At 41.7% G+C, this 17,687-nt stretch overlaps 1 protein-coding gene across 3 annotated transcripts in view; it reads left to right on the top strand.

The window, feature by feature from the left end:
* LOC140719120 (CCR4-NOT transcription complex subunit 3-like) overlaps positions 1-17,687 on the top strand; it is a 131,737-nt gene that overhangs the window by 83,738 nt on the left and 30,312 nt on the right. For 2 of the 3 annotated variants that reach the window (XM_073033511.1, XM_073033510.1), the window contains exons 5-11: positions 4,468-4,557; positions 5,511-5,639; positions 6,948-6,974; positions 7,095-7,163; positions 11,045-11,264; positions 14,055-14,197; positions 15,211-15,264. In XM_073033511.1, coding sequence (XP_072889612.1) covers positions 4,468-4,557; positions 5,511-5,639; positions 6,948-6,974; positions 7,095-7,163; positions 11,045-11,264; positions 14,055-14,197; positions 15,211-15,264 — 732 coding nt within the window. The remainder of the gene's footprint in view (positions 1-4,467; positions 4,558-5,510; positions 5,640-6,947; positions 6,975-7,094; positions 7,164-11,044; positions 11,265-14,054; positions 14,198-15,210; positions 15,265-17,687) is intronic. The other variant, XM_073033509.1, reaches the window with a different exon arrangement.

Below are 17,687 nucleotides of genomic sequence, written 5' to 3'. Positions count from 1 at the left end.
CCCCAGTGGAATCACGAACACCAAAACAGGCCCTTTGATGCTCTGAGTTCATTTACACACATCAAACGCCAGTTTACATCAACACCATTTTATTCTCCCCATGCTCCCCATCAACTTCACACCCCCCTCCCCCCAGATCCCAGCCTTCACCTACATAATTTACAGGGGCCAATTATCCTTTCAACTCGCGCATCTTTGGGATGTGGGAGGAAATTGGTGCTCTCAGGGGAATCCTACACTGTCACACAGAGAATGTGCAAGCTCTACAGACAGCACCCGAGGTCAGGATTGAATCTGGGTCACTGGAAATATCCCACCCCTGGGTGGGATACGAGATCAGAAGGTGGGGACTGTGGTGGGAACAGAGGTGGGGGGAAGGAAGAGTAGTGTAGTGTTGATGGAGCCCACTTTCTGTTTGTCTAGAAGAGTGTTGGGAGCTTGAGGCTGGGTGGGAGAGCAAGCTGGTACAAAGTTTTAGGAGCCTGAAGTTGGATGCAAGAGCAAGGAAGTCCAGAAATGGTCCAGGTGAATATGAAAGCTTATGAATCTTTGGTGCCAATTTCCAATTTTTAATGGAAGTAGGAACATTCCCCATCAGCAAGGTCTTAAAAGCCTCCATTTCTTTCTACAACAAAGAAACATTCAGTTCCCCTCTACCAGCATTCTCATCTGCCTTTCTTATCTTGTTCTTACTCTGAACAACTTTTCATTTGATTCCACTCTCTCCAAGTTGAAAGCGTATCCACATGGGCCCCAGCTATACCTGTCTTTTTGATAGCCATGTGAAACAGTCCTGGTTTCAGACCTTTTCTTGTACCACTCCCTAACATTTTCTCTATTACACTGATGACTGCATTTGTGCTGCTTCTTGCAGCTGTGCAGAACTTAGCCATTTTATCACCCTCACCGCGAATTCTGTCCTAGTTTTCATATTCACCTGGACCATTTCTGACACCTCTCCTTTTTCTAGATCTCTCAGTCTCCATCTCAGAGGCAAACTATGCAGTGATATTTACTATAAACCCATCAACTGCTTACACTACACTTTTTCCCACCCTGACTTGTGAGAGTACAGTTCCTTTCTTCCAATTTCTCTATCTCTACAACAAACCCTGCAGATGAGGCTTTCTCTTCCAGGACATCTGAAATGTCTTCCTTTTACAGGATGTGTGGCTTCTCCTCTGCTGTGGTTGATGGAGCCCACCTTCTGTTCATCATATTTCTGATCTCACCCCACTTCATCCCATCCAGGACAGAGATGGAGTTCCCCTTATCCTCATCTTTCACCCTATGAGTCTCTGCATCCAGAATATCAGTTTCAAACAGATCCCATCATCAGCCACTTATCCCTACCCCCTTCCTCCTATCATAGTGACCACTCCCTGATCTGATCATCCCTCCACACCTATTCCTCCTTGACCTCTGGCACTTCCTCCTACCCTTGAGGTTTTTGTAACACTTGTCCTTGGATCTCTTCCTCTTCACTGTCCTGGGCCCTAAACAGTCCTTCCAGGTGATGCAAAGGTTCACATGCTTCTCGTCCAACTTTGCTGAATTTGGATTCTTGTATGTGGGTGAAACCAGTGCAGACTGGGTGACCATTTCTCAGAATATCTAAGCTCTGTTTGAAATGGCCATCCTGAGCTCCCAGTTGTAGACCAGGTTAACTCCCCTTACTGACCTGTCCCTCCTTGGCATCTCTTCTGTCAGTGCAAACTGGAAAAACAACACCCTGTATTCCTCTCAGCTGAGTCAGCTGGGGTGATATACTGTTTCTGGTGCTCCCGATGTGGCCATTTATACATTGGGGAGACCCGCCGCAGACTGGGAGACTGTTTCGCCAAACACCGGCGCTCAGTCCTCCAGCAGTGGCGGGATCTCCCTGTGGCCACACACTTCACTTCCACTCCCACTCCGACATGTCTATCCATGGCCTCCTCTACTGTCAAGATGAGGCCACACACAGGTCGATGGAGCAATACCTTATCTCCTGCCTAGGTAGCCTCCTACCTGCCGGCATGAACATCCAACTCACAGACCTCCGTTGATACCCCTGCTTACCCCCATCCCTATCTACTATTTTAGTCTGATTCTCTTTCTCTCTCTATTTTCCCCCCTCACTATAATCTCCCCCCAGCCCTACCTTTCTTTCTCTTTTATTTCCCATAATTCTCCACCTTCCCCCTAGCCCATTTCCCTCCAGCCTATCACTTCCTAGCTCTCTACTTCATCCCTCCCCCCATTTCTTATCCCCCCTCGACCATCCCATGTTACTTCACTCCTGATGAAGGGTTTTGGCCCGGAACGTTGTCACTACCTCCTCCCATAGATGCTGTCTGGCCTGCTGAGTTCTGCTAGCATTTTGTGTTTTTACCCTGTATTCCTCCTGGTTAAGTTTTCCAATTTTAGGTAATCTTTCTTCCCCCCCCAACCCCACTATTGCCACCTCCCCATTTTATCCCCTTTCCCTCTTCGCTTAATTTTCTCTAGGCTTCTCAATTTTGTCCCCTTTCCGGCACACACGCCCAGCCTCTCCACCCATAATAAAGGGAAAGAGAGGTGTCCTTTCACAGTGAGAGGCGAGACATAACAAAGCAACTCACTGATTTGCGAAGATAAAAGTCTTGCCACGTCACTTTCCTTGCACGTTCTCCAACTTGAGAATTGGCAATAAACTTTTCCCCCATCAGCAAAAGAGAGAACACGATTCGCTGAATGCAGGGCCTCTGACTGCTAATTCCCGATGTTCTGATTTCTCCCGCGCTGCTTCAGTTGGCGACACCAGCATAGAATCAGCTCGTCCACAGGGCCACGAAGCCTTGGAGCCCCGAAGGCTGCGTCCATGGGATTTCGAATAGCGGCTGATCGTGAGTCCCCGGGAGCAGGTGCCACCACTGCAAAGAACCAAAATCTGAGTTTAACTCCAGGTTGGGGTCTCCCAACAGAACCCCATCCACCCTGGAAAGGGAAAAGAGTGACATCAAATGTAGAAATTAATCTGTTTTCGCAGATGAGCTCAAATGAGTTGTTAAGTGCCATCGTAGCTCCATGTGTTTAGTGTCATTCTTTCTAGATGGCATAGGTCAGGAGTTTGTGTGTTTCAAAGGATTCATGGGAGATTATGATGCATTTTGCCAGAGACATGTACTGAAGGCATGGTGTGCTGATAATCAAATGGCCTGCTTGATCTGAGATAGTGCTGATCTGCTTGAGTCCTGCTGGATTTGTACTCATCCAAGCAATGGAGATTATTAAGTCACACTTTTAATTTGTTTTATTGTAGAGGATGACAGGGTAGTAGCATGTGTGAAGAATACCCATTATCCATTTACTCATGTAGCCATAATTTTAACATGGCTGCTTGAAATAAATATCTGATCTGGATGAATGCAGGAATGTTGAGGATTTTCTCTGTGTTGTATCAAAGAAAAAATGAAGACCATATTAACAAACAGAAAGGTGAGCATGTACACTAGAAACAGAATACTGCAGTGCTGCATTTATTCCATGCTGACTTAGGAAGTGAAGAGACTGGAAGCAGCTGAATTATGGTTCTACAGGAGAATGTTAAAAATACCATGGACCACACACACATCAAATGAAGAAGTTCTCAGAAGAGCCCAAGCAGTTAGATCACTCGTACCAACAATAAGAGAAAGACAACTCAGATTCCTAGGACACATCATACGGAAAGATGAACTAGAAAATCTCATACTCTTTGGAAAGATCGAGGGGAGCAAACCTAGAGGAAGACCTCGGCTTATGTACATCAAAAGCTTAGCCAGGTGGCTACACATTGAGGAAATGGAAGACGTCGAAAGAACAAGGGATCGATCTGTATGGAAAACCATGGTCACCAGCGTCCAAATCAGATATGTTACCTAGACAGTATCAAAGAGATTTAGTGTACAATGAAATGAACAACTTTAGGTTCTAAATAAATCACTAGTCTAGTTTAGCCTATATACTTTCCAAGTTTCAAAAGAAAGAATATTACAAACTGTTTGAGCTCAATTTTTTTTTTACAAGGTTGAACCATCTTGAAATTTGCAAATAAATTCTGGCATTAAGTCAGCAGTGTAAAAGGTGGAAGAGAATCTAACATGATAGAGTTTGGTGAAATTCACTGCTTTTAGATGTGCCTGTAATGTTTAACAGAACTTAAAGTGAAGCTATTTTGAGTTGAACTTCTACTCAAATATAATAAAAATATTTGTGAGTCTGTTAAAATTTAAAAAAACATTTAGGGAGAAGTATTGGCATTCAAAGTTACAGACAAATAAGGAGACTGTTAAGAGGACTGTCATCCCAACTTTGGAACTAAAACATTTTCTGGTAAACTTTAAAAACATATCCAGGAAAAATCTGTTTAAGAATAGATTTACATTAAAAAGCAACACATTATAAGCTTTTTCTGTAGCATGTCACTGTCAATTTGACTTATTTAAAATTATTTTATGTTTACAGAGGTTGCGAGACCAAATAAAGACATGGGTGGCCTCCAACGAAATTAAAGACAAGAGGCAGCTGCAAGACAACAGGAAACTCATTGAAACGGTAATGTATCACCGTGCATTCCTGCAGGATCAATGTTCCATTCCATAACACCTGTTTGCTCAGTCAGGCACATGGTGCTTGGTACCTCCTGATGCTTCTCTGTACCACAAACTCATCATATGATGTATTTTTGTGTTTTGATTTAAAACATCATGTACTTACTCCTGAGAACCTTCCCCCAGAATTTTCTCTCATTTGCAATAAATTTTATCTATATCAAACAATGAGGAAAATTTGACACCTGCTAAGTTGCTCTCATGTAAGATCATAATGCAGTTGAATTTAGTATGAACTCAGTGAGGTTAACACAACCTGAACATTCTGTGTTGTCTGGTCTGGACTTTGTAAATTTCCCCCTATCATTTTCTAGAAACTCCTTCCCTTTGGTTCGAGTGTCTAGCCTAATTTTGCATGACTATCTCCAGTAAGACTGAGCAACATTTTGTGCGTTTACCACTCTTGAAAGCCCCACTTCCTTGGCTGCTGCATATAAATTTCATAGAAGTGTGTGCATGACATTTGGCCACTGAGTGTGCTTTTTATTTAAATCATTCGTGTGACATATTTTGGTGGTAATATTTGTTTTATGATTAAATGCAATTGATGTCTGAATAGGCTTTGTGCATTCCCATATTACCCGGAGGTTTCAGGCTTGAATGCTGGGTCATCTTGACATTCAAATCTGCTGACTTCTGTCAATGGGAGCTTGACCAATTCTCCTAATGTTTGTCTTTGATTGTTCAGTCTTCCACCTGAAAAAGTGAGAAGATCATCTGCCAATTCCCTGTGAGCATAGCTCTCATGTCATTCAGTCTCAGAGGAATCTGTGGCATGTCTTCATCAGCTGAAGGAGGTTGATCATAGAGAAGGAAATGGGTTGGGTGGTGAAGAATTCAGGGTACAATTTTTAAATCTGAGTGTGCAGTTCAAGTATTTAAATCTTTTTTATAAAGCAAATGGAAAGGTTCAAGATAGTGGAGAGAGAAACAAAGACCAAAGCCTATTCAAAAGAAGGGCTGGGATCGGCGACAAAGGTGGATCCTGCACAGAAGGAAAAAGAAGAAATCTGTCAGTGGTTGACGGTAAGTGATTGGCAGAGCAGCCAGAATCTTTCCAAAGACACAGTGCCGTTTGCAGACACACTTTAGTCAGCTTGAGAACTCCCGATGCTACTGTTCCCAGAAGTCAGTAAACTTCAGGTGAAGAGGAGAGAAAAGTAGTGAGTCTGAAGCTCTCACTTCAGGGATGCTGCTAGATTCTGTCTCTGGTTTTCCTTCACCTTTATCTTTAAAATTCTTTTTTTTGAGACCTGCTTTCTGTTGCCCCCATTATATTTCAGTCTTTTTATGCATTTTAAATTGTCACCTTTCACCTGCCTGGGGAATGTTAACATATTGAAAGCATTATATAAATGCAAATTGTTGTTGTTTATGCACAGACCTCATTTAAAATGCTGGTAGTATAATGTCAGTGTTACCTCTGGGGATGACATATTTTCTACTGTTACTTAGTCAACCCCAGGTATGGACTTACTGACTGGAAAAAGCCACAATCTGTTCACCTGCAAGTGGCCGCATAGGGCAGTAAATAGTGTATTCAGACAATGTTGTGATAGAATATTAGGAGGGGTTAACATTGATATGTGTTAGTGCTGCAAACTGTCATGAAATGTCCCTGGATTGAAAGCCTGTTCCAATTAGAATTCTTATCTGAAAAATGTCTGAATTGCAGTTAAGGTTTCTTTGTAACTATTGCCTTCAACTTAACTAAACTTTCAAAGCAATTAAGTTTAAAAGGAAGTGCTAGGTATATGAGACTAATCCACACAATGCACAGTTTGCAGCAGTCACTCTAGAATAATTGGACTCAGTTCTTTGACTCGGGCACAATAGTGTAGCAGATTTCACAACGCTATTACAGTGCCAGCAACCCCACTTCAATTCTGCCGCTGTCTGTAAGGAGTTTGTACATTCTGCCTGTAGCCGTGTGAATTTCCTCTGGGTGCTGTGGTCTTCTCCCCCATTACAAAGGCGTACGGGTTAGTAGGTTAATTGCACACGATAGTAATTGGATGACAAGGGCTTGTTGGGCTGGAAGGGCCTGTAACTGTGCTGTATCTCTAAATAAATGAACTCTGGTGGACTAGGGTGATGGATTAGTGCTTTGTTATGGCCATAATGAAAATATGTCTCTACTTACTAATGCTTCCAATATATGATTGTCAGCGTAACCTGCTCCTCTATGTCTCACCCTGCACCATCACTCTCTGGGAAAGGACTTTCGATGTCAGTCTAATGAATCTAAGCTGTGAATTAAGAAAGTGATTCTAATTAATATTATACATCTCTTTTTTCCCCCCTTTCCCCACAATCTGTCGTCTTCCATTTCAGAATACGATAGACTCATTAAATATGCAGGTGAGTTGAATGACTAATTTAGTTTGAAGCTTTTTTCATATTGTAATTGCAGTTGATTAATTTTTGAGTCTCCTGCTATGCCGTGCAGATCAGTGAAGGTAATCATGTTGCCGTTTACAGGTTGATCTCTTTGAAAGTGAAATGGAAACGTTGTCGGCAGTGACGAGGAAAAAGAAAGGCGAGAAAGAGGTAGGAATAAGTGCTTTTGTTTAGCCCACGTTTAATATGAGCACGTGCCTATAATTGTGCGTTGTTGAGTACATTTATCATACTCCTTACAGAAAATTTTTGTTCATGTAACTCAGATTTGTATTATTGTACAATATCCTCGCCTTCCTGTGTTCATTGCTCACATTATATTAACGTGCAATCCTCTATACATCTCACATTTTTGTTACTGTGTACTCTTATGCACATCTTATACTGCTGTCTGCATGTACTATGTCGTACATCCCTGCTATTGCACAGTCTACGTCTCTTTATTCTTATTACTGTTCCTGTCATTTTTTGAGCTTCTGTCACTATTGTAATTGCTCTACTGAATAGCTGTTATGTTTTCTTTCTCACACTTGTTACTTTAAACTCCATGGGTAAATGCCATACTCAGGAATTGTTGGTTCTTGGCTACTCGTTCCTGATTACAGTATTCTTCCTCGTGTTAATTGTGGTCTATTGCTGTGAATAAATATTACCTATTTATTCAATAAGTGACAGATGCCCCAACAATGTGTTGGAAATTCCTGTAAATTCCTTTATTAGACATTGGGAAAACTGAAACCATCATCTACAGTTCTTGCTGAAGAACTCTTTGTCTCTTTGCCACCAACCTGAACTCTTTCCTCCGACCCCAGTCTCAAAAAGAAGCAGACAATTGCAGAACTCTGTTCAGCTCAAAGCTGTGCTCTTATCTCTGTCCGCTGTCCTTTCCAAAAAAAAACCCGTGGTCATGGTACTTCTCATCCAACTCTGCCAAACTGGTGCTGCCCTCCCCTAGGTCAGCTAATCCAAACTGCTTTGACCTATCAAAGCTTGGGACATCTCAAATACTTGTCCTGAAACCCTTCAGGATGCAAGCATCACCGTACAGGTGTAATCCCAACACCGGACCTGCAAATATCCGATGGAGTCACAGCTGCTTGAAGGGTCCCTGCTTTGATGAACACAGACGTGCTAAGTTCTGGTTTTGTACGCCCAGGCTTGGTTGTGGGTGTGCTCACAGGGTCCAATTCTGAATGTGCAAGAGTAGGACTGACATTGATACAGAGTTTCCTATGGCCCTAAGGGACTGGGTAAATTAAAATTATTAGGGCTTCACTTCTCATGCAGGAGAATTCCTAGGTTTGCATATTCTGCTCATCATCAAGTCTAATCACTGGTCTCCTGATGCCTCATACTTAAAATTTTCTCGTTTTGTTTTAATTTATGCACGCAGCAACTTATTTTTGCAATCTGCTAACTCAGCTATCCTTTTTTCCCCCACACCAACTAGTTTTTCACTTTGACGCAATCCCAACTTATCTCAGTCCAACTCTCCACCCTCAGACCCATTCTTTTCACCTCTTCTAACCTATAACCATTCTCTTATCACTCAACCCAACTCATCCTGACCCTATCAACTCAACCTGTCCTTCTTTCTAATTGTGATCCTTGTTCTCTCTGATTAACCGTATAATCATATAACAATTACAGCACAGAAACAGGCCATCTCGGCCCTTCTAGTCCATGACGAACGCTTACTCTCACCTAGTCCAACCTACCTGCACTCAGCCCATAACCCTTCTTTCCTTTCCTTCCCATATACCTATCCAATTTTTTTTAAATGACAAAATCGAACCTGCCTCTACCACTTCTACTGGAAGCTTGTTCCACACAGCTACCACTCTCTGAATAAAGTAGTTGCCCCTAGTGTTACCCCTAAACTTTCGCCCCTTTACTCTCAACTCATGTCCTCTTGTTTGAATCTCCCCTACTCTCAATGGAAAAAGCCTATCCACATCAACTCTATCTATCCCCCTCATAATTTTAAATACCTCTATCAAGTCCCCACTTAACCTTCTACACTCCAAAGAATAAAGACCTTGTTCAACCTTTCTCTGTAACTTAGGTGCTGAAACCCAGGTAACATTCTAGTAAATCTCCTCTCTATACTCTCTCTATTTTATTGATATCTTTCCTATAATTCGGTGACCAGAACTGTGCATAATACTCTAAATTTGGCCTCACTAATGCCTTGTACAATTTTAGCATTACATCCCAACTCCAATACTCAATGTTCTGATTTATAAAGGCCAGCCTACCAAAAACTTTCTTTACCACCCTATCCACATGAGATTCCACCTTCAGAGAACTATGCACCATTATTCCTAAATCACTCTATTCTACTTTCCCTTCTGTCCTTGGATCATTCCCTTGCTCTTCACACGGTATCTTCATCGCTTCTCTGTTCTTCCTCCCTCATGTGTCCTCGTATCACCCCCACAGCACCACGTCCTCTGCTTGGTTTTGTATCCTCATGTTCCCCTCATCTACTGATCCTCATTAGTCATCTGTCTACTTCACAAAGCAAAGTGCTTGATCACCCCTTCTTTGGAACAACAGAAAATCTCTTTTGTTCATAGAAGGGAATGGGAATTCATTTCCTTGTCAGAAACCTGTTCTCATTCTCGGCTTTGATTGTATTCCTGTACCCGTTGTGTGTCAGCTGTGCCTCTGAATTAGAACTGTTCAAAGCTGAACTAAAAGTCAGGTCTAACACTTCATTGCAGCATTGAGGGAGCACAGCTTTGTTGGGAGCACCATCTTGTAGATGGTATGGCTCCTGAGGTGAATGTAGGTAAGACCATGGCACTATTTTGAAGATGGGTAGGAAGTTGCCAGTGATAACTAAAGAGTATTCACCTGCCTTTGTAACCAAAATAAACTTTACCTGCACCTTGCCATGTTGTTGTTTGTGGGAGCTTGCTGTGCGCAAATTGGCTGCCAGGTTTTCTGCATTATAACCTCCAGCGTACTTAATTAGCTAGAAAGTGCATTGGGACATCCTGAAAGGAACATGAAAGGCGCTGTAAAACTGCGTTCTTTTTAAAAAAATCTTTTCCGCGTGGGATGTTTATCCATGCAAAAGGTTCTGTATAAATGCAAATTGTAATTATTTATGGTCTGAATTAATACAATTGCCAAAAGTATTGTTTAAAAACAAGAACCTCTTACACAACTTTTATTTATTGCAGTACTTTTAATGAATGTGTTTTCAAACAGTTTTTAGGACAGCATTGTGAGTGCTGAGCATACTGTTTGGCATGTCATACCCAGTTTAAAAGATGCATCGTGACATTTCAGCCTGGCAGCCACGCAACAGCGGATTATTCGCCGAGGTGCGTAGGACCTCCGCCAAGGTTCCATGTCAGAAACCCCCTGTGAATATGTCTTGGATTGAGGCTGTGTTGGCTTGGCACAGTTCTGGGCACTCTCACTCATCAGTTAGAAGATTGTGGGTTCAAGCCACATTCTTGTTTCGAGCAATGAGCTTCATAATCTTTGCTGACACAACAGTGCAAGGCAAAGTGATGTGCTAGATCCTGGATGAGACATTAAACTGAATCAGCATTTCCCAATTCAGGTGGCCATAAAATACACCATGGCGCTTTTTGAAGAAAGTCAGTGTTTTCTTCCAGTGCCTTGGTAATATTCATCCTTCAGCTAACATCTCCAAAACAGATTAATTGATTGTGCTTCTCACACTTTGTGTGGTCTTGATTTGTATAATTAACTATTGTGCTTCCCTCTGGAGTGACTGTAAAAACATATCAAAAGCCTTTAAATTGACTAAGGATTTGGAAAGGGACCTAAATGCAAGCCTGTATATTTTAATAGGATACACCACAAGTCATAATTAATGGACTAATTTAATGTTGTTTTCCAGTCTTTCCCATTAATGATGCTAAATTAGTGAATGTACACTAATCTTGAAATAATAATTGAAGGCTGCCACTGATCGGCCTTTAATGAATGAGATTTAAGTATGATCTGATTTCTGTGCCTGCTGTCTAACCGTGGTAATCCTTCTGCAGAAACAGGACAGGCTAGAAGAATTGAAGCATTACATCGAGAGGCACAGGTACCACATTAAAATGCTGGAAACCCTCCTGCGTATGTTAGACAACAGCACAATAGAAGTGGACCAGATTAAGAAGATCAAAGATGACGTTGAATACTATGTTGATTCCTCTCAGGACCCAGACTTTAAAGAAAATGAGTTTTTATACGATGACCTAGACCTTGAGGATATAGGTAAGGCTATTTTCAGTGAATGACAAAGTTACTTTAAACTAGCCAATGGTGAGCCCTTTGTGAAACATATTTTGTGTATGTTAAACTTGTCCCACTAGTGGAAGACTTTAACCTTGTGAGGTTTTTAATCTCTTGATTTCCACAGTCTGAAATAAATTCACTCTTTTTTTTGCTGAATGGATTTGGTACGTTCCATTTTTTGTATAATGTAAAATGACCAGGAAACAATTTGCTCAGCTGTTTGTGGCAGTGAATTCCAAATATTCACCACCCTCTGGTTAAAGAAATTCCTCCTCATCTTTGTTCTAAAGGGACGATCTTCTAATTTGAAGCTGTGTCCTCTGGTCCTAGACTCTTCCACTAATGGAAACATCCTCTCCCATGTTCACTCCATTGGCCTTTCAATATTTAGTAGGTTTTAATGAGATTCTCCTCCCCCCCCAACATTCTTCTAAACTCAAGCGAGTACAGGCCCAGAGCCATCAAATACTCTTCATACGTTAACCCTTTCATTTCTGGCATCATTCTTGTAAACCTCCTCTGGGCTCTCTCTAATGCCAGCACATCCTTTCTTAGATACGGCACCCAAAACTGCACATAATATTTCAAATATGGTCTGACCAATGCCTTCAGCATTACATCCTTGCTTTTATCTTCTACTCCTCTCAAAATGAATGCTAACATTGCATTTGCCTTCTGACTCAACCTTCAAATCAACATTTAGGCATTTCTGCAGTAGGACTCCCAAGTCAGTTCGCACCTCCAATCTCAGAATTCACACCTCATTTGGAATATACTCTATGCCTTTACTGCTTCTACCAAAATGCATGACCATAATACTTCTCTACACTGTATTCCAACTAATAAACCTAAGATTCTGCTCATACTGGATATCCTTTGCTCATTCTTCTAATCTGTCCTTCTGCAGACTCCCTTCTTCCTCAACACTACCTGCCCCTCCACTGATCTTAGTATCTTCCACAAACTTGGCCTCAAAGCCATCGATTCTGTCATCCAGATCACTAACATATAACGTGAAAAGTAACAGACCCAAGCGGAACTCTGGAGCTGTTTAGGATGAATGTGCAATAGTTTATTTATTATTGGGATACAGCGCGGACCAAGCCCTTCCAGCCCTTTGAGCCTCATTGCCCAGCAACCCCCGATTTAACCCTAGCCTAATCACGTGACAATTTATAATGACCAATTAATCTACTAACTGCTACATCTTTAGACTGTGGAAGGAAAATGGAGCATCCAGAGAAAGCCCACACATTCCACAGACTCCTTACAATTGAAGTCCAAACTGTAATAATGTGGTGCTGACTGCTATGCTACTGTGACATTGCTAGTAGGTTCTTAGACATGTGTTCAAAGAAGTTGTCCTTCAAGATGTAAATTGAATGGCTCTTGATGGCAGGTCATTATAACACAGTAGTCTGAAGAAATAGCTTTGTGGATATTCATTGTGAGGCTAGGAGATACTTTAAGAACTTTGAAGAGAGAGAAAGAGATTATAGTGATAATGTTAAAGTATGTATTTCATGCAGTTCTGGTTGCCCCACCATAGGAAGGATATTGAGGCTTTGAAGAGGGTACAGAAGTGGTTTACCAGGATGCTGCCTGGTTTAGAGGGTGTGTGCTGTCGTGAGAGGGTGGATAAACTTGGGTTGTTTTCTCTGGAGCAGTGGAGGTTGAGGGGAAATCTGTTAGAGGTTTATAAGATCGTGAGAGGCATAGGTAGCGTAGACAGGGTGTATATGTTTCTCAAGGTTGAAATGTCTTAACACCAGAGGGCATGCATTGAAGATGAGAGGAGGTAGGTTCAACTGCATGTGAGGGTAAGTTTTAACTCAGAGAGTGGTGGATGCCTGGAATGCCCTGCCTGGTATGGTGGTAGAGGCAAATGCATTAGAGAATTTAAAGAGACATTTGGAAAGGCACATGATGTAAGGAAGCTGGAGGGACATGGACATTGTGTAGGTAGGAAGGACTCGTGTTTGAGTGTTTTTGACTTGTTTTTTAGCAGGTTCAGCACAACATTGTTGGCCAAATGGCCTGTTCCTGTGCTGCACTGTTCTAAGTGCAGAAAAATAAAAAAATCATGGGTTTGGCAGATACTGCCACGAAATAGAGTTAGCAGGATGTGTTGTCCGAGATTAAAATTAACCGAAATAGAAAACGACATCATCACCTGAGACACTGACTATTCAAAGAGGTAAAATTTAGTGGTTGAAAAATGGCAATGTTGATTGTTTGGGTATATTGGTATAGTAATTAACACATATTCTCAATATTATGAGCAACAAACAGCTAAGTAGCTACTAGATCTATTAATTTTTCTGGGCCAGAGGTTACCATTACCAGAGATGTGTAACGTGGATGACTAAGACTGAGAGTTTAAAGAAAAAATAGTTTTCTAATTAGCAAACAGCTGAGCCTGTTCAGATAGAAAGACTCTAGATTAGCTTATCTCGCTGGTTAATGAACTGTTGAGTACAGCACTGTGATTGGTTGCTGTAGAATGTCACTGACTAATCAGCCATCGTTACTCATTCCAGTTGAGATTCTGCTTCCAATTAGAGCAGAGCTTCAGCTGGTGCTAATTTAGCCCGGGGCCTGAGGACTGGGGGTGGTGGGGTGAGGGGGGTGGAGGTCGGTTTAACAGTGCTGAGTTCAGAGGGAGTGTGTCCTCTGCTCCTGTGGAATGACAATGCCTTGTTGGAGATGGACAGGAGCCTGACCAATTTCACTTTTCAGTGTTTTTAAGACTCTCTTCCATTTTTTCAGCACAAACATCAATAATGGCAACATCACCAGCAAGCAACAGTAATAGCAATGTGGAAGATGAACTTTTTAATCAGTGTAACAGCACTCCCACCTCTACGACCTCAAGTTCTCCTGTACCTCTCAGCCCAGCCAACCAGTCTGTGGTGAGTATTTGCATGTCCTTTGTGTTAAATGTGAAGATCCAAATTTGCAAGTCATTAAGACCAGCTTGTCAACACAGTAAAACAATGTCACCTGTCTCATTAAGACCTGAGAGAGTTGTCAAAATGCTGATCTAGGCACTCAGATCTGTGTTCTGAGACCTCCCTTCACCCCACTGCAGTCTATATCAGGTGGTGGTCTATATCATTTTTACTGCATGTTTCCAGGTCAATGGTTCTGAGCTGGGAATGAGAGAAGTTGTGATGTATGAAGTTATGACAGGACAGCTCTTGTTGTATTTGCTCTTCTTGCTTAAGGTCTGGCACTGGTTTTCAGTGTAAATGGTCTCCCACTTAAAATGATTTCAATTTAGAGTTTTTTTCTTGAAAAGATGTTTCTCCTGCTCTGTTTCTTTGTCCATAACAATATACCAAAAGGTACTTCTGTAGATGGCAACAATCAAATGATTATTAGCTGGCCGGTAGTGTAGTAAATTTGGCCTCATTAAAAACAGACCAAAAAAACAGCAAAGAACAACAAATGCGAGTGTTAATAGTGATGTTATAAAGCCACCGAGTCATGCAGCATGGAAACAGGCCTTTCAGCCTAATTGGTCCATGCTGACAAAGATTCCCAAATAAGCTAGTTCCACTTGGCCCATATCCTTTCCTATCCAAGTGCATTTAATTGTCGTTAATGTGCCACTTCATCTGGCCGCTATTCCCATATACTGACCCCTGTCTGTGTGAACACCCTGTTAGACCACTTCATCACAATCAAGTCAGCCCTTATCTGCTGATGGGCTTTCTGCAACAAATGAATCGCAAACCTTTTGTCATCCCAAACCCATCATGTCCATTTGTCCCATGTGCCTGGGGTCCTTTCAAATCAGACTCTGGATGAATACTTTCCTGAAAGAGTATCTTACCAGAATTTCATAGAAGGGGAGCATTGAACCGTGGAGTTACTGTGAGGTTGGGCTATTTTTGTGCTAATTTTGAAATCTTTATTTCAGGAAAATCATGAAGATGAGCGGAAACGGAGTAGGTCAGACAGCGAAATGAGCATGGTCAGTCTGCTTTCTGAGCACGCAAATTGCACACTGTTGTAATGAATGTGTGTCATTAAATTCAGCTCGGGTCCCAGCTTGTGCAATGCATAAAAACTGCATGTTGTTGCAGATTGAGACATCCATACTAAAATCCACTTTGAGAAATGTCAAATGTGTTCATCTTCTGCAGCCTCAGATTTATTTCTTCCACATACATCGAAACATGCAGTGAAATGTGTCATTTTCATTGACAGCCAGCACTGCCTAAGGAAGTGCTGGGGGTTGTCTTAAGTGTCGCCACACATTCCAGTGTCAACATAGCATACCCACAGTTCCTTGTTAGTTTCTCACTCTAAAAGGATGGTAGCTTTCCCCCCTCTGGGACAGCTCCTTCACTGAATGCTAAAAGAGCCACATTCTCCCTCTGTCCTTGAGAAAATACCTGTCTTTCATTTTTACCTGTGATGGACTTGAAGTTTACAGTGCTGGGAATTGTAGCTCACTCAGGGATCTCACTATCTTGTCAGGTTCCTTTTTTTTTCTCATTGAATTTGAAATTAAACCTATATTAAGTGACGTACTGTAGACATTGAAAGTCTGAGGTGGCTGGTTGAAACGTTGGGTTCGTACCAGCCTCGTGCAAGCAATCCAGCAATTCCTACTTCTCTGCCCTTTCCTCAAAGCTTAAGCTTAGCAAATTCTTTCCTTTCAGATGTTTACTTAGCTCCTTTTTATCACAAATGTATTATATATCATTACATTTAGGCAGGATTCTGACTTGGAGTTGTTCAGTAATAATCCTGCGGATAGTAACTTCATACCACTTGCTCTTTAACCATTTTCCAAATCTGCCTCCGGTATTTATCTGCTAGTTCATTCCACACCATAACCATTCATTGGTTTAAAACAATATCTTCCTGTCACTTTGGGTTCTTCATTCGACAGTTTTTGATCCTTCTGCCAGTGGGATCAATGTCTTTAACGTTCTATAGTTAAGCATTTCATGTTTTTATGTTCCTTCAATTTGGAGGAGATGACCCAGGCTTCTGTCTCTCCACATAATTCATGTCCTTCATTCATGGAATCTTTAAGGTTATACGTTTTCGCTAATATTGACACCCAAAGCTCAGTGCGCCATGACGATTCTGGTCGAACCAGTAAAGGTTCTTCATAACATTTTTGCTTTTGTACTCTATGCCTTTGTTTTGAATGCTCAGTATTCTTTCTGCTCTTTTTTTAAACAACTTGACCATAATACACGAGCAGAATTAGGCCATTCAGCCCATCAAGTCTGCTCCACCATTTCATCATGGCTGATCCTGGATCTCATTCAACCCCATACACCTGCCCTCTCACAATATCCCTTGATGCCCCAACCAATCAGAAATCTATCAATTTCCGTTTTAAATATACCCATAGACTTGGCCTCCACCGCTGTCTGTGGCAGCGTTCCACAGATTCACCACTCTTTGGCTAAAAAAAATTCCCCCTTGTGATCTAAAAGGCCACCCTTCAATTTTGAGGCTGTGTCCTCTAGTTCTGGATACCCCCACCAGAGGAAATAACCTCTCCACATCCACCTTATCTGGTCCTTTCAACATTGGTAAGTTTCAATGAGATCCCCAGGCATTCTTTTACATTCCAGTGAGTACAGGCCCAAAGCTGCCAAACACTCCTTGTATGTTAACCCCTTCATTCCTGGAATCATCCTTGTGAACCTCCTCTGGACTTTTTCCAGTGACGGTACTTTTTTTCTGAGATGAGGGGCCCAAATCTGTTGACAATACTCCAAGTGCAACTTTACTAGTGTCTTATAAAGCTTCAGCATTATCTCCTTGTTATTATATTCTACTCTCCTTGAAATAAAGGCTGACATTGCATTTGCCTTCTTTACCACAGACTCATCCTGTGAATTAACTTTCTGCGATTCTTGCACGAGGTCTCCTTTGCACCTCTGATGCTTGAATTTTCTCCCATTTAGATAATAGTCTGTATTATTGTTCCTTTTACTAAAATGCATTATCATACATTTTCCAGCAATGTATTCCATCTGCCACTTTTTTGCTCATTCTTCCGACTTGTCTAGATCTTGCTGCAATCGCGTGGCTTCCTCAGCGCTACCTACCCTTCCACCTATCTTCATATCATCCACAAACTTTGCCACAAAGCCATCAATTCCACTATCTAAATCATTGACAAACAATGTGAACAGTTAGTGGTCCTAATACTGATCCTGGAGGAACACCTCTAGCCACTGGCAGCCAACCAGAAAACCCCCCCTTTATTCCCTCTTGCTGCACTTCTATCAAGCTTGGTCAAGTTGTATTGCTGTCTTCATGAGCAATCTTCTAGGATTATGCCCCCAGTCCTCTGCTTATATTCTGCTTTTCCTACCAAGATGTAGCACTTCAAATTTCTTGGCATTCCGTTTTATTACATCT

Source organism: Hemitrygon akajei, chromosome 31 (genome assembly GCF_048418815.1).
Source record: "Hemitrygon akajei chromosome 31, sHemAka1.3, whole genome shotgun sequence".
NCBI classification, from domain to species: Eukaryota; Metazoa; Chordata; class Chondrichthyes; order Myliobatiformes; family Dasyatidae; genus Hemitrygon; species Hemitrygon akajei.
Note: the sequence above shows the minus strand (reverse complement) of the source record. Positions and strands in the feature narration are given on the sequence as shown.